The following is a 27144-nucleotide window of genomic DNA, read 5'->3' on the forward strand; positions in this document are numbered from 1 at the left end:
TGTAAAATGTTGCATATTTCCATGGCGTGGAGCCTGTTGACAGCCCATGATGACATTTAGTTGTACTAGTTGCTGCTTCACCAAATCTTATTAAGTTGGTATATAAGTGAGCGGGCTGCATACAGTATATATGGGACCCTGGGCATCTCAACCACTAAGGTCTACACTGGTTGCTGACCGCTTGTTTTTTGCCTGTAGAGCCACATCAAGGCATTTGTGAGATCATTCTGTTTTTTGTTAGAACAAATCTAGCCATAAGTAAACCAAGCACTCATTTCTCATGCTGGATAAGAAGAGCTACACCCAAACATTTTTGAGAGGCAGAAGTATGTCGAATAAAAACTTTGACATAGTAGATGTATGGAATAGTGATGGGCGAATTTATTCGCCAGGCGCGAATTTGTGGCAAATTTGCGTGATTCGCCGGCGGCGAATAAATTCGTGCAACGGCCATGAAAATTTGCTGGCGAAAGTTCGCCGGCATCAAAAAAAAAATTGTCTGCGTCTGCTTCAAAAAACGGGCGTCGACGTCAAAAACACGGATGCCTGCGTCAAAAACGAGACAAATTCGCCCATCACTAGTATGGAACATAGAAGAAAAATAGAAAAGGTGGTGGCTTTTTACCCTGCTAATTCCTTGCTGTATGAAGTGGAAATATTGTCATCACAAAATTATCTGCATTTATTATAATGCCAATTCAATTTTCACATAAGCTTGAATGTTATAGTCATTCGCATTAGATATCACATATGTATATTGTTTATGTGTTCTATTCATCCGTTTCCTATGCCTCAGCAAGAAGTGTAAACTGATATAATTGGGTGTGCAGCAATTTCGCTACTATATCTAAGCAAATAAAGAGCCTTAAATGGCAATTTAAAGCTAAATCTGCATTGGACTTTCAGTAATCTCCTCTAAACATTACTGTTGGGAAGCTGTATATCTCCCAGGGATGCTGGGAGCTGTAGTATCATAGCAACTGCAGTGCCAGAGTTTACCAGTTTGTACATTAAATGACTAACTGTACATAAACTTTCATATGAGCTTGAGTGTGATAACAGGGGCAATATAAAGATGCAAAAAGAAACCTTACACTCAAGATGATTTTTTCATTGTAAACAGTCACTGAGTTCTTTGTGAGAGAGTAAAAATTGTGGCAACTCCTGTTTTGCATGAAAACATACAATGCAATGATTCACATGCAGGCTCAGCTTGGTCGGGATGACATTGCAGTAATTCTGAGAAGAATGTTTTCCTGTTAAACCACATCAATAGTAACGATCTTGCAACAATCAAAACATTTTAGTCAGACTATTTAGCCAAGTACATAATTCCAGGTAAGTATCTTATTAACGAAATTTCTAGATAGAGAGAGAAAAGTAGTACAATGTGGGGTTAACAGGAAGTGTATCAGTCACTCTGTGATGAATACCTGGGCTTGTTTTCTTTAATGAGTCTCGAAAGGAGCGAGAAGCTGGCGAATCTTGGCAGGTAAACTTCTATTCTTTCTATTCTTTCTTTAATAGAGGCCAGCAATGTTACACAGAGCAGATATGGAAGAGAATATGGAGGGGTCTTTGGAGTTAAACTGTAAGGTTGGAAAGTTATGTTTGTCTCCTTCGGGTCTACAGTGGAACTGTGACAGCACCTCTAAGTATTTTGCGATTAAAGTCTGTAAGTGTTTCTCTTTTGTTGCAGTCATGTTACAAAACTATTTGTATTGTGTGTCTGTTGTGAATTATGTTGGCACTAGGCACAGGTTGCAGGGGCAGACCACCTGTCATAATATAATGATGGGCATGTTTCATGTTTTTTTTCATGATTCTAATGGCCACTCATTTTGTAACTTGGTGTGGTTTGGCTTGAGTATTTATTTGAATGTATTTACATTTTGCAGCTGTACAACTATAAAGAAATTACATGAAATATGTAGGGAACACTGAACAAAAGTTAACCTTTCATGTTAATTAATATGGAATGTAGGGTCATGCAAGCAGTCACAGTTTTGCAGTCACTTGTTCTCTCCTCTCAGTTACATTCTAACTATTTTATATACATGTACACGCACACACAAACACAACTCCCACACACACTCCCAAACAAAAAACAATAGCCCAGATGCATCTAGTGAAATGTGAGAACTCGTGGGATAACCCCCCAATACATAACTTCACTTATTTATAAGTCCCATAAGTGCTCCAATTTTTATTATAATTATTACCTTCTGTACTTGATGGCAACTAAGCTACATGACGCCATATTGGTGGCAAAACAATCTGCTATGTTTTGGGTAGCCGAGGATGAGTAGAGTATAACAGTTCTTTATTAGCAGAGACATGCAGGCATTACGCAACAGTAACTTTCACTTTCACTTTTAAGCTACCAGGAAGTATGCACAGTATAAGGCATCTACAGGCCATTTGTATAAACACCACATATTCCCCCTATAGTAGGAAAGCATTTGGGCAAATGTAATAAACAACAACAATGCATCTTAAAGCAATAATATACATTATTCACATCACATAGTCCTAGGTCCATGCAGGTAGTTTTCTGATTCTCTCAGTACGACTTATAGGTTCATTTTCTTCTGGCCTATTGCAGTTGACATCAGGAGTAGGGAAATGTCCTTCATCAAATGGAGCTTCTCCAAAGTCATATCTAACAGGAGCAAGACAACTTGCATTCCATATGCGTCCATCAGACAGTTCATATGTGTATGGTCCTCGCTGGCGTCTCACTTCAAGTGGAGTAGTAAATTTAGATTGTCCTTGTTTCAGTATTCCTGGTTTCTTAATTCTGACTAAAGATCCAGGCTGAAAGTGTACTTCTCTGGCACCACGTTTTCTAGCAGCAGAAATCTCCCCTTGGTCTGCAGCAATAATGTAATTTTTAAACAAATGAATCCAAGCAGTAAAAGGTATGCTAGGCTCACCAGGATTTGGAAGAAAAGGTGCAGGCTGCTACAGAGGTAGAAGATCCCATCCTCATCGACAGGATGAGTATAACAATGCTTTATTAGCAGAGTCAAGCAGGCATTACGCAACAATAACTTTCACTTTTAAGCTACCAGGAAGTATGCACAGTATAAGTATGAGCACAGTGACATCTACAGGCCATTTGTATAAACACCACACAATCCTATTGGGTTTATTTAAAGTTTAAATGTTTACCAAATTACAGGTTCAAGGTCCAAAGCATTCTGGAGAAAATATCTGATATCAGTATATAGAGAGAATTTTTTAGTACTGTATATGTTTCATTTGGGGAAACTATACATACAATACACAATACAGTTAATGTTTCTTACTTGTTAAAATTGCTTTTGCCTTAATGTTGCTATAATGTTGCAATTGTAATAATGAGATAGAAGGGCTCATTTCTTACTTACACATGTGCATTGTACATAGTACAATTTCTGATGAAAATCAGCATATTTTTTAGCCAAAATGCATAAAATGCCATTGTATTTACAGCCATGCAAGGGCTTGCTTTTGCAGAAATTGTACTGATGCATCAACATGCATGCATGGTAGAAAATCATATGCAACCTTCCGCTAACATTTTCAGGGTCATAATTTTTATTGCGAATGCAATATTCAATATCAATATTCAATATCGTAGAACCCCCTTCCTCGGGTACACAGTATAGGTTTGGGATCCATTATTCAGAAATCTGTTATCCAGAAAGATCCTATACTGTATCTGTAGTAATAAGTAAAATCAACTGGGCTGTGTTTCAACTAGCTTTCTCAATTACTTCTGAAATGAGAAAGCCATTTGGATGACTGGTGAATCATCTTTCAGAAAAACACAGCAATTCCAGTTGCTTACTACAGATATACCCTGATCTGGGTGAAAGAGAATCTTCATAAACGTATAGTCATCACTCATAGACTCCAATTTAATAATATAATTATAATAATAATAATATAATACTATTTCTCTATAATAATACATCAGTACCTTGTACTTGACCCCAACTAAGGTATAATTAATCCTTATTGGAAGCAAAACAATCCTATTGGGTTAATTTCATTTTAAATGTTTTTTTAGTAGACAGTACGGAAAAGACCCCATATCCAGAAAACCCCAAGTTCGGAGCATTCTGAGTGTACCTAATGTAGGGGGTTCTTCCTCCTCAAACACTTTACAAAGGTTTTCTCCATGGAACTCGCAATATTTGATGAATATCTGCTGGAAAGTGCCCAGCGAGGGGAACACGCACCGAAGAAAATATCAATGAAGTTCTGACTACTACTGCATGTTCTCTATGGTATAGAGTTAAATACATCCTTTTAAATCTATAATGTAGTTTAAGAATAGATTGATAGAGTGAGAAGCTGTGCAAATCTTCATACACATCCCCCAGTTAATTCCTGTTGTTTGTAAGGTTCTAAAAGGTCCAAAACAACAATTGCTTTGTTAGATGTCAAAAGAAGATGGATGAAAATATGCTGAGCTTTCCAATGACTGAACGTGATTCTACTTAGCTTTTTGTCATCTCCTAGGGAGCTCTCTTATTATACCCCCTTTATTTAAATAAAATGGAAGAATAAATGGAAAAAAGAAAAGAGGAAGCCCATTTAAAAAAAACTTGCTATACTAGCTGCTATCACCATTGCCATAAACATTGTTAATAAATGATCTCTGTAAAGAACGTTTCGTTAGGTTAACGTCTTTAGGTTCACAGTACAGAACTACTTACACAACAATGACATGGATGGGATGTGTGTCAAACATTTTCTATCACCATATCACAAAAGTAATCTCAAGTATACAAAATAAACTACAGAAACTTTTGGAAACAAAGTACTGTCTATCAACTGATGAATGAAAATTGAGCTGTTCTACAATCATAAACTTTGAAAAAAACTTGTGAATCTACTTGAACAACAAAGCATCATGTTGAAAGAAGTTAGATATGTCAGCAAGACCATGATCCAAAGCATAACAGGACATAAGTCATGGAGTATGTCTCAGAAAAGAATGAATATTTTAGAAAGACATTCACTTTGCCCGAACTGAAATGTTATTTATCAGTCATGCACTACATGCAAGGAGATTTTATAAGACTTCTTAGCTGCAATACTTCTGCAAGTGAAAATGGGAAAAATGGAAAAAATCATAAAGCAATTAGAGAAAGACTCCTTAATATAACTTCTCAGTGAGCTATATTCACTTTGGATGAATTAGGATCTGGCTACTGTGTAGCATAATCATTTGAATATAAATCAGTATTATATTTTAATATAAGTTGTTTAATCTGTAAGATTACAAACATCAAATCATGCAATCTTTTTTTGGTTGTTGGTTAAGTGACAAAGTGATTGCAAAGTTTATTTTAATTGTTTGCATTGTATACATTTTTTTCCCGCTATTTGCTACATAGGGGGGCATGTGCCTTATTTATCAGCTACAAGTGTCTGCCTCATTTGTCCAAAGATTGTCCAAGATTATAAGCACCCAAAGTGCTTAGAAATGCTCGGGCTGCAAAATACCTGGAATTTCACTGTGCCATTGCCAATATTTAGGAAGAGGTAAACAATGCAGAGAAATACTACAGTAACACTATTCACCTTTTGATAGGAAAATGCAGACACACATACTGTATGCCAACATGCACACAAACACGCACACGTACATTATCTATAATAAAGGAGAACCATCCGCTCAGGGCTATTTCAGCAACTTGAAAATGAAAAAGATTTGCCTCCACTGTTTTCTGTCAGTTGACAAAGTGACTCAGCATGTAAGAGAGGGGTTTAGAGTCAGACTGTTGCAACTTGTTATTTCACATTCCAGAATTTTAACAAACAACAGAAAAGCACATGTACTGAACAGGGCACATTTCAACATTGTGTGCTGGTATGAGAGCAATGGGTTACTACAATTTCCTTTTTCTCATTTAGCTAGAGAAATGATTACATTTTTTTAAAGATATTTTGCATAACAACTGCTGTCTTTCTGGAGAAATAATTCAGGTATAGGGTCTATTATCTACATGGCCAGATTTACATACAGTAGCTGGCAACCCTAGGCCTGCTGACGTTCATTGCCCCCATCCTCTCCCTTTTGTTCGCACAAAATTCTCATCATCGTGACCGGAGCACTGGGGATTGGCACAAGGTAAATTTAAAAAACAATTGTATCTCCTGCACATCCCAGGGTTTCTGAACCAATGTGGCTGTGGTTGGGCAGCATGCAGCCCCCTAAAATCTTACCGATGATCAAGGCCCTGGCCTTGGCGGCCTTTCCACAAATTTGGACCTGATTATCTAGATGTATTGTTATTATTCCTATTATTATTATAAATTATCCTATTATTACGATTTTCCTTATAATGTCAAAAAAGGGGTATACATATTCTCTCTTTCTGTTCCAACTCTTCAGGAACAGTCCAAATAATTTATTTAAAAAGACACCAGGCAAGTTTGGGCTTACCCTGGGAGTGATTCTTCATGATATATGAAAATAATATATATATATATATATAAATATATATATATATATATATATATATATATATATATATATATATATATATATATATCTCAAACCTAGAGAAAGTGGCACTCACAGGATTTACAAAAATAGAGAATTTATTACAAAAAAACAAATGTTTCGGCTGTAACCCCAGCCTTTCTCAAAGTTGTATTTCAGTCTCCTTCTAAAGGTGGCCATAGACAAAAAGATCTGCTTGTTTGGCGACATCGCCAAACGAGCCGATCTTTCCCCCATATGTCACTAACGGGCATGGCTAAATCGGGCATAATCTGAACGTTCGGCCCTATGGCCGAACGATCAGATTACGATGAGAGCGCAATGGGCTCCGGCGGGATCGGTCTGGATAAAATCAAACCTGTCCGATCGACCAAACGACTGATGAATGTTGGGACACTCCACACACGGTCCGCAAATCGTATGAATCCTCGATTCGTACCATAGGATCTTTGCGTCTATGGCCACCTTAAGACCTTTATCAAGCCTATATATGGGTTTCTGCATTCCCATTCTCTCTGTCATTTGTTATGTTACCCTTGCCTTCATTTTCCGTTACCTTTGCCTTTTTTATTTTGCTGTTGTGTTTTCTCAGTCTCTTATTTATTAATTTTCACACACTCTCCTGCTTTTCTGTTTTCTGTCTGTTTTTTTTTTATTTTCCCTTCTGCCAGTTCCTTACAGCTGATTTTTGTTGTTGGTTTGGGTTAATAAATATTTGTCTCAGATCTGTAGCCTAAGCAGGCAATTAAATGTCTGTTATTAAATATGTGATAAATTAATACTACCTGCTGATTTGTAACTTTTATTACTTCTTTGTTTTTTTGTAGTTCTGAAGTTACTGAATAATGAATGAAAAAAGAAAATTGAAAGAATGTGCCCATGTCCATGGTGCCCAATATAGAGGCTTTAATGGCATATTTCACAACATTCATTTCAGTAGAAATATCGGTGTGGCAGGATGTAGCAGTGCATTTATTGAACCATCTTTACTTAGGGGCAGATTTATCAAAGTTCGAGGTGAATTTTTGAATGAAAAAAATTTGAATTTCAAGTTATTTGTTGTGTACTTCGACTAGGGAAATAGTCCAAATTCGATTTGAATTTGAAAAAAATTCAAAAATTAGAATATCGAAATTTATCATGTACTGTCTCTTTAAAAATTCAACTTCCACCATTCGCCATCTAAAACCTGCCAAATTGCTGTTTCAGCCTATGGGGGACCTCCTAGAACCTATCTGGATTCAGTTGGTGGACTTTGAAGAATCAAAGTTTTTTGTTGGGAAAAACTTTGAATCGAATTCGATCTAATGCGCTATTCCTTCAATTCGTACGATTTGAATTCGTCTGAATATGGACCTATTCGATCGAAAACTGACCTATTCGCCCAAAAAAAAAAACTTCAACTTAATTTCGGTTCTTTTTTTTTTAAATTCGAATTTCGAAGTTTTTTCAATTCAAAATTCGACCCTGGATAAATATGCCCCTTAGTGGTGGAAACCTGAGCTAACTGTTTTTGTTTTAAGAGTTTATAACACTGGTGTAAGTTGTACATATCTTCATTACTTATTATAATTATTTTCATGTGCAGTTTTACATATCATATGTGATTGTGAATTGATTTAAAGAGGTTGAACAGTTTATGTTTATAATAGCCCAAAGCTTTATTCTTTTTCTGATTTTTGTTCTCTAGGACAGGGAACTTTCTATAACATGACAGCATTTATATAATAGAGAGGACTTTTTCTGTCATCTCAGGACAGAGAAGAATGAAGACCTGCCAAGATTAAGCCGCTTTGCTACAGTGTGACTCACATGGCTTTATTTCATGCATTCCCAAACCAGAAGTCAAGAATGTTATGCCCAAGGAAAAAAAAACCTAATCTTGCAAAATGCACAGCCATTGCAGTCCCGTCTATGAAAGGACACGGATATCTGGATTATACCATTGAAAACCATACTTCTAAGGCTTTTGAGAAAATGGATGAGTTGAGAAGAAATAACATACTGTGTGATGTTCTTTTGAGAGTCAGTTATAATGGTAAAGAGGAAGACTTTCATGTTCACAAGATAGTTCTTGCTTCTTGCAGCCCGTTCTTCAGGGCCATGTTTACCAATAACTTTCGTGAGTGCCATGCTCGGGAAGTCCCCATCAAAGACATTTGCCCCAAAGTAATGCAGAGGTTAATAGAGTTTGCATACACTTCAAGAATAACTGTTGGGGAAAAGTGTGTTTTGCATGTACTTTTGGCTGCCATGAGGTATGTAATGGAAGATGTCGCAAAAGCCTGCAGTGACTTCCTTGTTAAACACTTGGATGCCAGCAATGTCATTGGGATTTCTAATTTTGCAGAGCAAATTGGATGTATAGAGTTGTACCGAAAAGGAAGAGAATATATCAATACACATTTTAATGAGGTAAGCTGATGGATGTGACTCTCAAGGTTTTATGCATGCCAAAGTCTTGTTTAATATGGATAAGCAAAAAGCAAGTGTAAACTTTGTGTTCTACTGTTACTAGCAGCATATTAGAAACTGCATGTTTTAATTTTACATTAAAAGATATTAAAATGGGGGCTGTATAGATGATATTGGTGACCATCTGTATTAAATTCTGCTACTAGAATTCAGGCTTCTCCACTGCTGATATGCTTATTAAAGCTTTCCATAATGCAAATAATAAGACCTTCAGTGGTGTAACTGTAATAACTTACCCCGGTAGGGGTTGTGGAGTGCGACGGGGACGCTCGTCGCACTCCAAGCGGGGACGCCCGCAGGGATCTTCTGCGCCTAGGGCGCGCGCGGCGCTTCCGTCCGTGTCTTAAAGGCGCAGGCGGCTGACGTGTGACGTCAGCGCGCAATGGCGCGAGTTTTGAATGTATTTAAAGGGACCGTTTGTAATTTTAGATTGCCCGTGATAGGATTTGTTCCTGGTGCTTTAGCTATTCTGTGTGAATCTGTTCCTGATTATCTGTTTTGACCCTTTGCCTGCCTATTTGACTATTCTGATCTTTGGAACTTGACCCTTGCCTGAAACCGACCTTGACTCTGCTTAATCCTCCTGTTTGATGTTCCGGTTTGACCTCTGCCTGTTATTTGACTCCGATTCTGCCTCAACCCATCTGATTGATCACCTGGTTTTGACCCTTTGCCTTCCTGACGATTCTTTTATCCGCCTGCCTCGATCCAGCCTGTCTGACCATCCGCTTGCCTTGACCTTTTGTACCGTGACCTTCGGCCTAAAGACTCTGCTAAACAGCCGTGCCCCTTTGCCAGCCAGAACATCTCGCCTTGCACCCCTCGTTAAGTCCAGGTGGCACCCAAGTAAGCTGAGGGCTCCTCCCGAAGCCCAACGGTGGTCACACTACTGGTGAAGCCGAGCCGAGACCAGGGTGCTTGGCATTTGTTCTGGTATCGGGTGCCGGCCGTGACAGTAACTAGATATTGCTGAGCCCTGTAGCACATTATTTTTCAGGTCCCTGAAAATGTCTAGTTGTACCAAGTTTTATTGAAATTGTATATGAATTAGGGCCTCATGGGACCCCTATACTTCCTGGGCTCCCCTGCAGCTGCAGGGTCTGCTTCCTCTATAGTTACACCCCTGAAGCCCTTCATTCCTCTAAACTTCACTACGACTCTTCCCTTGTGTCTCCATTCATTCCAAGATGATTCCTCTGAGAGTCACTGCCTGGTCACACCACTCTCTAACATTGCTGTTTATTTTAAACATTAAATCTTTCTTTCTTGCTGCTCCACATACATACATACATACATACATATATACATACAAAAGTAAGTTTGATAAATTAAAAACGACATAAAGGATTCTTGGCAACTATATCTTTCCAGCACTGTCCGTTGTGGATCACCTTCACTTGAGCATTCCCCTGAGATGGCTACAGTAGGACTGACCAATTCTGCTCTTAAAAGGCTAGCGCTGTGTTAAGTTAAGAGTGATGGCAGATAGGGCACTTTGTCACCCACGGGGAAATACTTTTTTTGTTAACAAAAATGGCAATAGCTGCAGGAAAAACATTTGAACTGTAGAAGAATTCAGCAGAAAGGTAATTTTGTGCAATTATGTGATTTACTAGTTTTAACTTCTGTAATTGCCATTCTTGTAAATGCAAGAATATTTTCAAGTGCTTTGTCACCTAAGGGGGGTGCAAATTTTTTGCAGTTTATAGAGCACCCCATCACATGGAGCCACTGCCATTCTGCCCATTCTTTGGGAGAAGAAGTGCTGGGGAGAATGGGGGATGTCAGTGGATTTTAATGATAAAAGAAAAGAAAAACATTTCAGTATGGTTGTGCACAAGGCCAGGCGATAACTGAACACTGTGGACTTGCAGGAACACAGCGCTCAGCTCATGCAATTGAAATGACCTGCTAATCATTAGACCAGGTAATTACTAATATCACGTATCCAATCTTGCAAAAACTCCAGGATTTTATACAGTTTATGTACGAATAAGAAGTCTTTATTAAATAGCTGCTGAACTGAATCCTGATAACTGAACACTAGCTCTGGCACTTTATGCAATAATCACATTTGTGTACAGTGCTGATTGCAATAAAAGTTCTACACTAACAACTTTCTTTTTCTCTTTCCTTTTATTTCCCTTCCCATATTGTGCTAACTTCATTGCTTAAATAGTCAGTTTACTTTTACACTTTTGTGGTATGTTTGTTTGATTAAATCCAATTCATCTTTTAAAGGATGAATTCTGTCTCCCAGAAATCCATTGTGGCCACTGTGTGCATGTGCAGTAGTGTTTAAAGTCAGGTTTTCCCTCTGCACTGGAGTCCCAGTAAATTTTTTTAACCTTGGGGTCTTTAAACCAGTATCACCTAGTATCTTCGTTTAGGTGGGACAATACCAAATTTGGTCTCTGAAATTTACATGGATTAAAAGAAAGTAGTTGGAGGGTTATATTATCTATGCGTTACAGTGGCATGACAGGCATAAATCCCCTTGTTAGTAATCAAATATTGGAATGTATATAAACAAAATCACACAAGTACCTAATGCTCAGCTATTCCTGGTATCAACATGGGTTGTTTTAATATTACCGATGATTATAATGGGACACCTACCTCCAAGCTTCTGAATCTTATCTTTTGGCTTAAAAAATCTTGTCTTTACTAACCTCTGCTCTTTGAATAACCTCTAAAATTCTCTTTTCCCCATCTCTGATCACCATCTCCTTGCATTAAAATCCGACCACCAGTTGCAGGGACCTTCCCCACATTAATATGCACCATCTCTCATCTACTCTACAGCCTTTATTTTTCTCTATATCTTTACTGACCCTGAACTTGCTGCATCTTTCTACACTGACACACTCATCACCATTTTGGACAACTTTGCACCATTCTCTGAAAACCACCGGCATCATTCTCACCAATAATCCGGGCACCAACTTCCACTAAAATTCCCTACAAAAAAAAGGGTTGCTTTGTCCTCTGCAAAACAATCCTACTTTTACAATTTCATGTTTAAACTGCTGCCTCCTCTATCATTTCACTTTTTTGTGACCAATGTATGACCACCTTTACTTTTAAATATGATAAACCTCTTTTGGTGAAGTTGCATGTTTGAAAGAATAATACATTTTCTGTTTCTCCATTTCAATTTGTTAGAAGAAAAACAAAAGCATTCTTTGTAAAAAGACACAATTCTTCTATCTATACAGGTCACAAATGAGGAAGAGTTTCTCAGTTTAAGTCATTGTGAGCTACTGGACCTGGTCAGCCAAGACAGTCTGAATGTACTTTGTGAGTCTGAGGTATACAATGCTTGCTTAAAGTGGATGCAATGGGATCTGAAAAACAGGGCAGAGTATTTTCATGTCTTGCTAAATGCTGTTCATATTTATTCCCTGCCTGCAAAATTCCTGGAGATTCAGCTAAAGAAGTGCCCCATTCTCAGTAAGGAAAACAGATGCAGAGTCTATCTATCAAAGATTTTCCAGGAAATGTGTTTGCACAAACCACTTCCTCGCCCCAAACAGAGAGGCAACCAGTTAATTTATGTAGCAGGGGGATATCTCCAAAACTCACTGAATTCCATGGATGCATTTAACCCACAGACTGGAGAATGGTTAAAGCTAGCTGACATGCTGGAACCAAGGAGTGGACTAGGGGCCTGTATTGTATCTGGTTTATTTTATGCAGTAGGAGGGAGAAATAACTCTTGCCAAGAAAATACAGATTCAGATTTACTTAGAATCTTCAACCCTGTGACAAACCAGTGGACATCAAGAGCACCTATGAATGCGGCCAGAAACCGGGTTGGAGTAGCTGAGATAGATGGGGCCATTTATGCTGTTGGAGGGTCCTGTGGATCTGAACACCACAAAAGTGTTGAAAAGTAAGTTGTTAATATATACAGTATTATCTGTCTACATATATTATTTGGCTAGGCTGCTCAGGGTGTCACAAAAACTGCTTATGCAACTTAAGCTGGCCATAGACGCAAAGATCCGATTGTATGAATCCTCGATTCGTGCGATTTTCGGAACCGTGTGTGGAGAGTCCCAACATTTTTCGTCCCACGGAGATTGGTCGTTTGGTCAATCGGCCAAGTTAAAAGATATCGGCTGCCAATAATTTCTCTGTATGTATTGCCGATCATACAATTTTCAGTGGGAGACTGTCACCAGGTTTGTCAGACATAACTTTCGTACGATTGCTGTCAGGGGCAGAACATCGGCTGATCTGTTCTTTAACTACTTTATTTGATCTGAATGGTTAGTGGCAGTTCGGGAGATGGGGAAGTCTGATAGCTTGAGGATTTGAACGATCGGATCTTTACGTCTATGGCCAGCTTAAGAGGACCCCTTGGCACTTGACCTTATGATTTTGGGTGGAATTACTTGAAAAGAAAATGATATTCTACTACTAATTACTATAGGACTTTAGGACCAATATTCAGCCATTGTTTTCATTAAGGTCCAATATGCCTATTTTAAAATACTGTATATAGTATAACTAAATAACAGAACTGGAGAAGAACTGAGTAGGTATAAGCTAATACTTACTTCAGCTGCAGTTATATTTACAGATAACTTTAACACCACAAATATGATTATTGGAAAGCAAGCATTTATTCTGAAAAAGAGTTTTGAGTGGATAAACCTGGATACATGAGTAGAAGTATCTAACCATCATATATGGCTAGATCAGGTTAGGTACCCGCAGAATTTGCAAAACAAACAAAATGTGTACGATTAAAGGGAAAGTAAACATGCAGAATTTGGCTAGTAAATCCCTGTCCCCTGATGTGGCCCATATGGATCCTACAGGGGTAGTTAGGCACAATGCGGGCTGATGTATAAGATTATATATATTATATATATATTACAAGATTGGTAATAAGACTGTGACATCCAGGGTAACTTTAAATGTAATCAGTTTTATTCACAATGGAGCTTTTAGTAACAGTACATAAGACAAATAGAAACTCAAAGGTCACAGTGTGCCAGGGCAAAAATCTCATTGGTGGGCCCCTGTGACTTTCCCAAGAAATTTGGGATACTACCACTCTCAAGCACATTAACTTGAATATAATAAATCATCTAATAAATTAACATTTTAATCTAACCGTGATTAACAGTACAGACATACAGTTTCTATTCTTCTTCTAAAATATTGTTGACAAAGAAGAGAACAGAAGTATCAGTGGTGGGTTAGCAAAGGGTCTATCTGGGTGTTTTCTTGGAGTCCATTGCTCATAATCGGTCCTGCAAGAAATGGACCAGTTTACATTTATATTTCATACAGGATAAGGCAACACAACTGCAAATTAGGTGTGGGAGGTACAGGTGGTGTGAAGGTGGACCTCTGTGGACAGCCCAGCCCAAGGCCAAGGTACTCTAATTGGGTCCTTGAAAAGAATTATGCTCTTTTGTATTATTTAATCTGACTTCTTTTTGGAAATCAAAGCACAAAGTGGAATTTTAAACTGTTATTTGCAGAGTTTGTTTTTTTTTATTTCCAATAAAAAAATATAATTTCGTTTAAATTATTTTTTAGTAGACGAAGTATTTATACCCAAGTTATGGAAAGATCACTTATCTGGAAGAAACCAGGTCCCAAACTTTCTGAATGAGAGGCCCCATACCTGCATTACCTTTATTATTATTAAAAATTATTAATCTCACAAATTTCAGGATTTCTTTGACAACAATAGCTTGCTTTTCCAATATACACTGTAATTTCTTTTAGGAAATTTGACAGATTTAAAAAACTGCAGAAGACTTTTTGCAGAGGTTATATTAAAAAACTACCTTCACATTGTATCCGTGTAAGCTCATTTCAGTTCTAGAGTTGGATTGCCAAAATAAAACCCCTGTAAAAAAATGTTTGAATAAAACAGTTGGTATTGCAGACTGAGTTTTTTAAACTATTTGTTAAGAAATATATATGCATTATTTTTATTTACTTTGGGTTTATTACATGGGATTTTGGAAACACCCCCTTAACATTACGGGGGCCCAGTTTTGGGTCCCAAAACCTAGGAATGTATGAATGTCTTACAAAAAACTTGGTGGTTTAGTACATTCAGTCTTCGAGTGTTTTTAAAGGGGACCTGTCACTTTAAGATATCGTTTCAAATCCTATTTAATGATGGTGTTAGTCAAGCAAAATAAAGTTCACTTACACTATAAATTAAACTTGTTTATTTCAGTATTGGCAATCACATCAAGCAGGCATGTGACATTTTGTGGACACTGTTATTAAAGCAAGCTTCCCAAAATCTTGCTTATGCACCAGAATGGGGGACCTGATGGCCAGCATTTATTGAAAAAATCTATTACATTAAGATGAATGAGGGAAGTCACACACACCCTCATTGTTTATAAGTATATATATATATATATATATATTTATATCATATGAAATTAAATGTAATAGTGTCAAACTTCTCCAGGATGTACTAAAAAGTGAAAGATTTTGTTGTTTTTTAAAGTATTTTTAAATGAGTCTGTACCCCTTTAAAGGAGGTTGTTCTCCTTCTAGTTAACTTTTAGTATAATGCAGAGAGTGATATTCTGAGACAATTTGCGATTGATTTTCATTTTTTAATATTTGTGGTTTTTGAGTTATTCAGTTTTTAATTCAGCAGCTCTCTAACATACTAAAAGTTAACTTAAAGGTGAACCACCCCTTTAAGAATATCTTTAAAATGGTATGTGGAGTTATCTATAAAGTTATGCTTTTTGTACATTGTGACCATACTTTGAGGAAGTGATCAATGTGGCTCACGAAACACGTCAGTAGTGTGTAACTATTGTATTATGCCATTGCCAACTTCTTTTAGAATAATTAAATAAAAGAAAAATTATTTTATCACCAATTTGAGGAACCGCAGTGTTTGATCTGGGTCAATAGACTTTTAAAACGACCTGATACCCAATAAGCACATGCTACATAATTAGATTATAATTTGGGAGGGGGGAGTGAAGAAAGCAGTGACATCTAGGAAATGTAGAATGGAAAGTGAAAGGAGTTAGTTGCCCCACCTCTATAGAGGAGGGGCAGACAATATTTGATTTACAGCTGAGACTTTTGAACATGTTTATAATAGGTATGGATGTTTTAATTAAAACAACGATTTTGGTTTTATGCTTGATTTGAAAATAATTATTCAATTTTTAATATCTGTGTGACAGGTCCCCTTTAAGTCTTTATGTCTGCGAATGTCTTCCATATGACTTGCAGGAGCCATATAACAAATGTTTTATTTGTTTTTGTATTTAATAACAAGTCAGCAAACTATCTCTTTATAATGGCAGGTATGATCCAGAAAATGACAGATGGACATTTGTTGCTTCTTTGGCAATTGCACGTATTGGTGCTGGAGTGGTTGAGTGTCGGGGCTGTTTATATGTAGTTGGTGGATTTGATGGAGAAACACGCTGGAACACTGTAGACTGTTATAATCCTGAAGAAGACCAGTGGCAATCTGTGTCATCTATGGAGACCATTCGGAGTGGGGCAGGTAAATTTGACAGAAAGAGTTTATCGTTTGTTACAAAGAATCGAAGAACATTTCAAGCACTACTGTACTACTTTATACTATTTATTATTGTTTAATGAATATTAAATACATACTTTTGGCATCTTAAGGCTCAAGCTATCACTTAGTGGCTGCTTGCTGCTGGCCAGACATATGTTTCATTGTTTTCTGAGGGCTAGATTATAGAAACCAATGAAACTTATTTCTAGTAGGGATGCAGACACTTTTTGCAGGATTCAAGTGCATCCAAACTGAATCTGAATCTTTAATGTTTTGCGACCTTAACAGAGAAGGATAGGTAAAACCACAGGGGGCGGGGGGGGGGGCAAGTTAAAGGTGGCACTTATAGGTGTTTGCTTAGTGCCAAAACTGCATCTTCTGTTATCCCAGATGTCCTCTGAACCAATTCTAGGAGGGTGCATGCAATAGTTGAGAAAGTTCTGTACTGCAAATGCACTCACCCAAGCCCAATAGGGAACACTCGGAAAACAAGAAGGTGATGGCATGGCAGTACCCTGGGTTGGTCTATTTTTTGAAGAAGAGATGTGCCAGCCCTGGGTAATTAGCTAAAATCACTGGGTGGGGGATGTGTCTAACAAATTGACACTCCCTAGTGGTTTTCCTTTCCTTCCACTAGACAAACAAAAGCGCAATATTCACAAATGATGTAATTTTTTGGACTTGGCTTTAGGTATATTTATAAATTACATCTCTAGCAAGTACAAAATATAGGCCTTAGAGTACAAAGTATAGGCTATTAGCTGCTAGTCTGGCTCTTATGGTATGGCTGGAGATCTCTGCAGGTGCTGGTGTTCATTGATGCTTTTTTGCAGCCACATACTTTGGCACCTACTGAGATCCAACCCCACTTTGGATGTGTACGAGACAACATAACAGTAAATCAAAGAAATAAGTAGACAAACTCCAGGAAAAATGTTCAGACCAGGAAGCAGGCAATGCTCAATACATGCAAAGTTCAAGGCAGGCAATGTTCAAGGCAGGCAATGATTTTCAGGTCCAAGGTCCATGGCTAAGCGTCAAATTCAAATTTCCAGACAGGGATTTAGAAACCAGCAGGTAATCCCTTATTATGTTGTATTTCCTGTTTATATTAATATGTTTGAAATAAGAACAGCAAAAGTATCATCAGATTTTGAAACAACAGATGCTTTGGTGCGATGATGCATGAAACAACGTATACATATATGTTGGTTTGGTTCATTTTATATTAACTTGTTAGGAATATAATGTTAAAGTGACTAAACCACAAGAAATTCCATTGAGCGCTGTGAGTCACTGGGAAAGTGTGTGTGGTGGTAATATCAACTCTTTATATATTAACATAGGAGTGGTGGCCCTGGATAACTACCTGTATGCTATTGGAGGCTACGATGGTACCAATCAGTTAGACAGTGTAGAGCGATACAACATTGAGAGGAATTACTGGGAGGGCATGGCACCAATGAAACACAGACGGAGTGCCCATGGCGTGACTGTTCACCAGGGAAAGATATATGCTCTCGGTAAGTAATTAAAGTCTTTGATTTGGGTAGTTTTTTTCCATTGAAATATATAAATAAATCAATGTATTTCAGCACAATGCCTGGTTATATACTCTTCCTGAGAAATAAAAGTGGCAAATCATATATGATCAAATACATTCCATGTTCAGGAGGGAAACTGCTTGGGGTGCCCAGGAATATAGAAGGTCCATTGTGGCCCTGGCTTATGTAAAGTTTCTCTATATTTTTGCAGTCTAGCCTCTACATTTCCCATATATGATGTGCAATCATAGCAGAGTATGTGGCCCTTTTATTTAAATGCAAATTTGAAAAGGTTAAATATCAATATTTTCAGAGAACAAAGGGCAAATTAGGAATATTTGCTATCCCTTAAAACTATAGATTGATGTGACCCATATTTTATTAAAGGACCAGTACATCAACATTTTTTTTCAAAAAATTCGTTACTATACAATGAAAAAAACCACCAACACAAATTAAACTTTAAAATAGCAAAGCCTTTATTAAGAAATAACTTACAGAAACTCGACTTCCTGTCCTCTTCAGAAAAGGCGACAGGGCGATCATCCATCCTGCAGCACTGTTGCTGTGGCTTATCAGGTTTTATATATAATTTACAGAAATATAAAATCAACCTACTTATAGTAATAGTTGGTATGTGCTTGGGCTTTCTATCACTTAGGCAGCTTTCTAGTGTTTGTTTTTTATTTTGGATTATATTTTTCATTGTTTCATTGTGCCTCGTTCCTATATTTTTCTGGAGTCATAAGCACTTCTAATTGTGAACTCTCCTATTGTTTTTTTGTTTTAATAAATATCATTATATTTCAGGTGGATTTAATGCTGGTGGTTTCCTCTCATCTGTTGAGCGATACTGCCCAGATAGAAATGAGTGGACAGAAGTAACTGAGATGCCCATAGGTTGCAGCGGCATGGGTGTTGCAGTAACCATGGAACCTTGCCTCCAAATTCATGATAACAATGAAGAGGAATGATCTGTTCTTGTTATTTAGTTCACAGTTCAGCTGGATATATATCTTCAACTGAGTTATTGGCTACCTCATTACATCATGCTGTAGTTGTGTCTGAGTTTTCATACCACAGCCTAAATTTAATGCAGTGGATATTTATTTATTTCTGAAGACTGACAAGATTGGGGAATGTTCCAGGCTAGCTACGCGGTATATATGAAAACAAGGGGTTTATTAAGATGCCAAATTCTCCAATCCAGTGTATGAAAAGGAAATTCAGCATAACGCAAGAGTATCATCAAGGAGGGTGTTTGGATGTAGCTAGACTGGGACTGGCAAACTGGAGACTCTATAGTGGGCTTGTGTGGCATTGCAATCCAGACATAGCTGTAACCATGTAAAGGTTTCTTTCCGAAACCCTGACCAACTCAAAATACATAAGAGGTCATTTATCAGGAGTGAGAACAAGCTCTAGGCGCAAATGGTGCAGCTATTGGTCACTGAACTCCTCTGTGAATTATAATAACCTTATTTACAGTAGGGGTTCATTATTCACAATATATGTAGTTCATTTTATTGTAGAGATCTTCACCCTACAGTTGTACTATAACACAACCACAAACATCTTGTATCTTTTGTATAACAAATATTCAGCTTCCACAAAGTGTGCAATCAGTATGGGGTTCATACAGTTGGGAGTTATAAAGATAGACCTCATACTGATTGCAAGATTCTGCATTCAAAGTACATTTTGTGAAGTAAATAAAAAGTCTAAACTGTATTTGTTATACATTATAATTACAGATTAAGCAATAACAATTTGCCTGTGTTACTATTAAAGGCACCAAAGGGTACACGGGTCACTTAAGTGCAGTGTATGTGCAATGTGCAACAAATAGATGCAATCCACAGGACTACATCCCCCTCATACAGATGAACCCCATACTGTTTGCACACTTAGATTTTGCACTCAATGTCCATTTTGTAGAATATGTAAATAAAAATTCTACCCTGCTTGTATAGAACCCTGCTGCTGCATGCATAGAAGGTGGTTAGTAACAAGAAGAGGTTAAGGCAGAAAGTACAGAGAAAACTCATCCAGTAAATAAGTTAATCTGCTGCAAAGCTTTAGGGTCTCTAGAGGGACTAGAGACATTTTCATAATGCTGTCCTTGATACAATGACACTATACTGCCACCGGCTATAACCCAGAAAAAACAATTATAAGTTAAATTGTGCTAGCTTAGTGTACCTATATTAGTAAATATATTATTGGATTATATGTCTTACTGGACAAAGGCATTATTTGCTGTAATTGTGCATAATTCTGTATTTATCACATATCAGCACACATTAAAGGGGATGGTTTACCTTCACATTAACTTTTAATATATTATAGAATGGGCCATTCTCTAAACTGTTTGTAAAAAGTAATACAATCTGTCTGTGTGAATATGTTTGTATATACAGTATATGCACATATATGACTTCATTTGATACTTTATAATTTAATCATACAGAGAATATGATATATATTTATATTGCTTTTTACACAAGTGTAATTGTTATACAATGACCCAATCTTACAGTAAATAGGTATTATGATATAAAATATTAAAGGAACAGTAACACCAAATCATTACATTACAGTGTCTAAAGTAATACAAATGTACTGTTTCCTGCAATGGTAAAACTGTGAACCCCTCATTAAATTACTTTAAACACTTTTTTGTGTGTTACTGTTCCTTCAAACTGTGTTGGCCACTATATAGCAGAGGAGGAGTCCGGAACGGTAAGAGTAAACCCTCCTTGAGATCTGTGATAGGCCCTAAGGAAACTGTGGTGGAAACTAAGGTCAGCTATGGCAAGAAAGTTAATGTTGCTTGAATGCTGGAAAACCGCAAGTGTGACTGTTTGAAATTTTTGTGATTTTAAATAAACCAGAAATATTTTTATTTAAAATTACTGTGACTCGCTATTATTCCTGTAAGGGGTTAACAGCTGGAGGGCCCCCTACATGATGACTACTGTATATTTCAACATATATCTCCTGCTCTTTGAAGAAGATATACAATATAAGGAAACCATTAACAATTTATATTAACAATAAAATAAGCCTATTTGAAACACATATATATATTTTTATTATATTAGCCTTTTATATTATTCTTGCTCAATGTCATGCCAAGCCTTCCGGATCCTACCAGAGAACCTAACTTCAAGGTCACCCTCCACATTTATGACGAGGTTGCAGTGCTAAATGCTGTAGACGTTATATATGTTTGTATTGGAACTAGCACATGGCTGATGGCATTTATCCTATGGTGGTGCCCTCCAATGGGAATTTCTTTGGTGCTGGCATGTCACCTAACCCTGCAAGTGTTTAATAAAATTCTTTCACCCTACAAATATGGGAAAGAGGGCCAAAGTCAATTGAACAATGTGTGTATAGGGAGGGTCTTAAATAAATGTAGCGTTAGTAGAACATATAAATCAGCTTTGCTTTCCCCCCAAATACATTCAGAGATACTGTACCTGAATAAATGACTAGGGATGTAGCGAACCGCCGCCGATGTGTTCGCGAACGCCGTTCGCGAACACCGGCAAAATTTGCGAACTGTTCGCGAACTGTTCGCGAACTTCGATCATCCGAAAATCGTTCGATTCGAACGATCGAAGGATTTTAATCGTTCGATCGAACGATTTTCGTTCGAATCGAACGAAAATCGTTCGATTTTAGCGATCGAATGGTCGAATGGGCGACCGATTTTGACGCGAACGCCTATTGGCGAACGTCGCGCGACGTTCGCGAACTTGCGGCGGACGCGAACAGTCGAAGTTCGCGCGAACTAGTTCGCCGGCGAACAGTTCGCTACATCCCTATAAATGACAGATCAAGCCTTTTCCTTAGTCACAGTGACTTAGCATCACAGCCAGCTAAGGGCAGTGGCGGACCTACCGGGGAGCAGGGGGTGCGATTGGGCCAGAGCCCCCCAGCAGCCCGTGCGCCACTGACAAATGCAGCTAAATGCAGCTATACAGAGGGGGCAGGGCAGGGCGGGGCACGCACCAGGGCCCGCCCCCCCCTATAGCGACGCTACTGGCTAAGGGCAAGGTTGCTGAGAAGCTGAAAGAGTGGTGTGACTGTCAGACTATTTACTCTCTCTTTTCACCCTTTCTCCGTGTGATTACTCCTTATATGGACATTGTAAAGTCATCCAAAATGAGATTACTTAAAAGCAAAAATCTGTGTATGAAACAATAAATCATGCACACTGTATTGCAACTAGCTACCATTCTCAAAAAATAGTTGTTACTGTTGTAGTTTTCATGATAAAGGCCATTAATAGAAATAGTCATTATATGTTAAATAGTCATTTATATATCTTACAAAGATAAAGCTTATTGGCCATCCCTTCATATTTGTGGGGTGGAAGGTCATTTAAATTGGTGGAAGTAAATGTTTCTTTAGGGAAATAGGAACATATATTATTTGCCCGATGTGTCCAAAAAAAACTACCGGGGGAGCAGGGGGTGCGATCGGGCCAGGGCCCGCACTCCCTCAGGGCCCCCCGGCAGCCCGTGCGCCACTGACAAATGCGGCCAAATGCAGCTGCACGGAGGGTTAAGGTATTAAGTTAAGGTATTTTTGGCCATGGACCTATCTGCTCTGGATATACCCACCTGTTACCATGTTATACCCAGATCCCACCATTTTGTCCCTAACCCCTGTCCTTTTCCAGGACCACTAATACAGACTGTTCTAAATATGAACATCAGGATATATATTACAGTACTGTATTCTTAGTAGATTAGAGTCTTACTTTATTAATGCTAAGCTACCGATTAGCATTATAAATTATGATGGTGTCATTTCCTTACCATACCGCAGTGGGCTATGTCTCTTTTGAGCACTATCACATCATATGTTGTATATGCAGTGTTTTTCCTATGGTTCCAGCATAATTGCGGTCACCTGCGCAGATGCGTCTTTCGAATATCGGATGCAATTTTCCTGAAAATGTTCAGTGCGGTTAAAGGGAATTCTGTCTTGATTTTTATGGTATAGTAGTAAAGAGTAACAGAATTTTATCAGAGAACAAGTCACATGGCTGAGGCTACATGGGAAACTAAGAACATGTTTAGCCGCATATCAAATTTCAAATTAAAATGTTTAAAAAATCCATTTGCTCCTTTGGAAAACAAATTTCAATGCAGGATTCTGCTGGTGAAACGCTACTAAAGGGGTGGTTCACCTTCAAGTTAACATTTAGTATGTTATAGAATGGCTCATTTTAAGCACATTTTCAATTGGTGTTAATTTTTTCTTTTTTTAATTTAGTTTTTAAATTATTTGCCTTCTACTGACTCTTACCAGATTTCAAATGGGGGTCACTGACCCCATCTAAAATCAAATGCTCTGCAAGGTCACATATTGTTATTGTTACTTTTTATTACTCTTGTTTGTATTTAGGCCCTCTCCCCAATGCTTGGCTGCTAGGGTGATTACTGAAACTGCAAACTGGAGAGGTGCTGGTAAAAAGCTAAATAGCTCAAAAACCGCAAATAAAAAAAAATAAAAACAAATGCACATTTTCTCAAAATATCACTCTTGACATCATATTAAAAGTTAATTTGAAACTGAACAACCCCTTTAACTGAGGCATTTTGTAAAAATTCAGGTTTTCCCATGACAGGATCCCTTTAACAATTTTCCCAGCATTAAACGTGAGAGTTGTGCTGAGGCAATTGATGCATCCTACTGTGGGAGCTACAGCCTGGTTTGTAGATGGTGGTAGCTCCAGGGTTCCCACAGCAGCCTGCATCAATAGACATACACTGGTTCATCCAGAACAGGTAGCAGGAGGAAGCAGCTGGACTGGTTTGCTTGCCCTTTAACACTGAGCTGTTCATCGTTAACCCCTCCTTCACTGTAAAATAAGGGTGGAAAGATAATAAAAGGCTTGCATAAGTGTTTGCACTTGTTGGCCTCTCGCCCTCTAAAATATTTAATGCTATGTAGCAATGAAAAATGCAGGAGGATTCCAACGCAGCATTTTTGTCAAACACTGTAACAGTACAACCCCCACACCACAGGTGAGACACAAAATGGCATTCTGCAAAATAGATCAGACCATGGCACTGTTGCTAAAGGGTAAATAACCCCCCAAATTTTGCCAACTCAGACTACATTGACTCAACAGCCTGATACTTACTAATAGCTAGTGCTAAAGTGCAGAGCAGTGGGGTTTGTGGCTGGCGTGTTTTGACCCACACAACCCGGAAGCATTGAAGATCCAATCCACTCATAACAACTTAACAGCTCTTGTTGAAGTTGTTCAAATGATTGTTTTTCCCGTCCATACATATTCTTGGTGATTGTGACCAAAGAGTTAAATTTCTGTTTTATTTTATCACAGTATTAGGTTCCAAAATACGCTTCTGGCTTATCTAAGTGCTGAGTTGCATACTTAGTGATTTTTGCAATAAGATCACACATAAGATTTCCTTCTAATAAACCTTCTATGGTAATGTCTGTGCAAGCAATCAACAGTCCAATCGGCAGTTACGTTTGATTAAAATGCTGCAAGTTCCATAATTAAAGCACATTTCTCCTTAGTTCTATGGGATATGGCACCCATGCTATTTAGCACCAAGGTTAGTAATTGAGCCCTATGCTTTTAAGTACATCAACAATTATACACATATAGTATCCGTTATCTGGAAACCAATTATCTAGAAAGCTCTGAATTAAGGGAAGGTTGTCTCCAATGGACTCCATTATAATTAAATAATTCAAAAAATATGTTTTCACTGTAATAACAAAACAGTACCTTGCAATTATTTACTGCATTACTGCTATTGGATTTATTTTTTTATTTTTATAATTATTTTTTAGCAAGCTTAAAGGAGAGTTAAACCCCCCCATAAGAAAAGCCCCTACCTACTACCCTAGGTACTCCCCCCTCCCTGCTTCCCCCCTGCATAGTTTGTTACCCTTGAAATTGCCCCTAAGAGTTGCTCACATATCAGTGCAGAGTAAGGGCAGTGGAACTCATTTGCGCCATGGGTTTTTTCCAGATAATGAATCTTTCCGTACTTTGGATAACCATGCCATTTAAAAATAAAATAAACCCAATGCTATTGGTTTGCTTTCAATGTGGATCCATGCAGTTCAAGTACAAGGTACTATATATAACAGAGAAAACAAAATCACTTACAAAAATTAGAATTATTTCCTTAAAATGGAATCTATGGGAGAGGGCCTTCCCGTAATTCTAAGCTTTATGGATAGTGTGTTTCTGTATAAGGAATCCCATACATGTATTTTGTACAACTGAAAATATATGTTGCACATGTGTCACTGATAGACCAAAGTCCAGTAGTGAGGTATCTGAATGGTTAAGCAAGTTTAATCATCAAAATACAGCATGTTGGGACTAGAAACAAATACAATAGTCAGAAACGGAATTCAGAATTAAAAACTGACATATCAAGAATTATAGCCTGCCCTAGTACTTAGCTCAATAAGGCCTACAATTGGGTTCCAGGCATGGTTTCTTTTTGAATTTCGTTCTGTGCCACCATGATGATGTCACGGGTAGTCAGAGTTATCTGAAAGCGATATTTCAGACTGCCCTCGTTATCTCATTATCTAGTTACTGCTGCTTTCTCAGGTGTAATTGGAGTCAAAAATCTGAGCACAAGATGCTCTTTCTAATCAATTCATATCAGGCTCCAGTAAATTTATTGCTGTATTTTTCAGTAGGCAAACAGGAAGCCTTATTTGTTAGTACAGATAAACACTTTGCCCATAGTAACAACCTTATCTAGAATATATTTAGCTTTGAATATGTTCCTTAAACCTTGTGTTATAGGAAGTAGCCCTGTAAAAGATTCTGTAGAAACTGAATATGCATTTAAATAGCAGCTAAAAACTCAGGAAGGGAGAATTCTAAAGAATCTATCTGCTTGGTGTAAAATGTATTCTTGCCAAGGACATTTATGGACAAGCCTCGTCATTGTGCCAGTGCTGATAATGTAGCAGCCAGTATTTAGAACACCCAAAGTATTAAATGTTATTGAGAGCCTTTTCGCTTTGAGCTTGGTAACACAACATACTTCTATTATTCTCATGCCAGATGGATGTTTTACTCAGCATGCTAACAAGCAGAGCTCTGAAAGGCTTTAGACCACAGCAGCTGACATGAGAGTAATCTGTGGCCTGTCTTACAGAGGAACTGTGAAGTTCTGGCTATTGCCCAGTATTGCTAATGCAACAGCACATATCATATTTTAGGGATGTTGTCACCAGCTGTCTGTGCTGCATTTGGCAGCTGTATATTTTTACAGTGGCAGGCGATGAGAAGATTAGAATTGTACATTAGATCTATTCAGTCTGGATTACATACATGTTTACAAAAATACATGAAAGATGTAATATGTTTATGTACAGTATTTGCATATGATGTTTAAAAAAATAGCATTTATGATTCTAAGACTGAGGGGAGCTATTCAAAAGTGCTCAGACCCTTGATGAATTGCCTATTTTACAGACTTGCCAATTAAAAGACATTCACTTTATTGATTTATTTTTTGGTTCTTTAAACAAATCTATTGTTAATTTGACCTTGTTTTGGGGATTATTGTCCTTCTGAAAAAAATCAATTATTAATGAAGCTTCAATTTTTTAACAGACTGAGAGAAGTTATCTTGTAGTGTATACCTGTATTTTGTGTCATCCTTTCTTTCTCCTATATTAGAGGGTATCAAAGGGTTAATTTCTAATAGTAACTTTTCATTACTTATTTTTTTATAGATTTTGATTTTGATTTACTTGCCTTCCTCTTCTGTCTCTTTACAGACAAAAACTATTGCTATACTTTAATTGTTATTGTTACATTTTATTATATATCTTTTTAAGCAGACCCTCTCCTGGTCACATGCCAGTCTCTCATTCAAATCACTGCCTGGTTGCTAAGGGAAATAAGACCCCATCAACCAGATTGCTGAAATAATAAACTGGAAAGCTACTGAACACAAAGTCATATAACTGAAAAACCATAAAAATGAAAACCATTTGCAATTTTCTCTCAGAATATCAATATCCACATTATATTAAAA

General features: G+C 37.6%; 1 protein-coding gene across 2 annotated transcripts; it reads left to right on the top strand.

Annotated features, from left to right (window-relative positions):
* Positions 1–1189: 1189 nt before the first annotated feature.
* On the top strand, positions 1190–20696 carry LOC108706903 (kelch-like ECH-associated protein 1A). 2 transcript variants are annotated; one of them, XM_041579943.1, is made up of 7 exons: positions 1190–1338; positions 1528–1675; positions 8196–8920; positions 12199–12875; positions 16303–16508; positions 17873–18049; positions 18881–20696. In XM_041579943.1, exons 3-7 carry the CDS (start codon positions 8318–8320, stop codon positions 19042–19044), a joined length of 1827 nt encoding a protein of 608 aa, XP_041435877.1. In that variant the 5' UTR covers positions 1190–1338; positions 1528–1675; positions 8196–8317; the 3' UTR covers positions 19045–20696. The 2 variants fall into 2 exon arrangements, with proteins under 2 accessions (XP_041435877.1, XP_018099187.1); XM_018243698.2 differs by lacking the exon at positions 1528–1675 and having other exon boundaries at positions 1190–1492.
* Positions 20697–27144: the final 6448 nt, after the last annotated feature.

This window comes from Xenopus laevis, chromosome 1S (genome assembly GCF_017654675.1).
Source record: "Xenopus laevis strain J_2021 chromosome 1S, Xenopus_laevis_v10.1, whole genome shotgun sequence".
Taxonomy (NCBI): Eukaryota; Metazoa; Chordata; class Amphibia; order Anura; family Pipidae; genus Xenopus; species Xenopus laevis.

Excerpts from the sequence above, each read along its gene's own strand:
- LOC108706903 (XM_018243698.2), top strand. The coding sequence starts at position 8,318 with ATGGCTTTATTTCATGCATTCCCAAACCAGAAGTCAAGAATGTTATGC. Across the intron at positions 12,876-16,302 it reads CACCACAAAAGTGTTGAAAA|GTATGATCCAGAAAATGACA; the intron begins GTAAGTTGTTAA and ends TTATAATGGCAG. Across the intron at positions 16,509-17,872 it reads GACCATTCGGAGTGGGGCAG|GAGTGGTGGCCCTGGATAAC; the intron begins GTAAATTTGACA and ends ATATTAACATAG.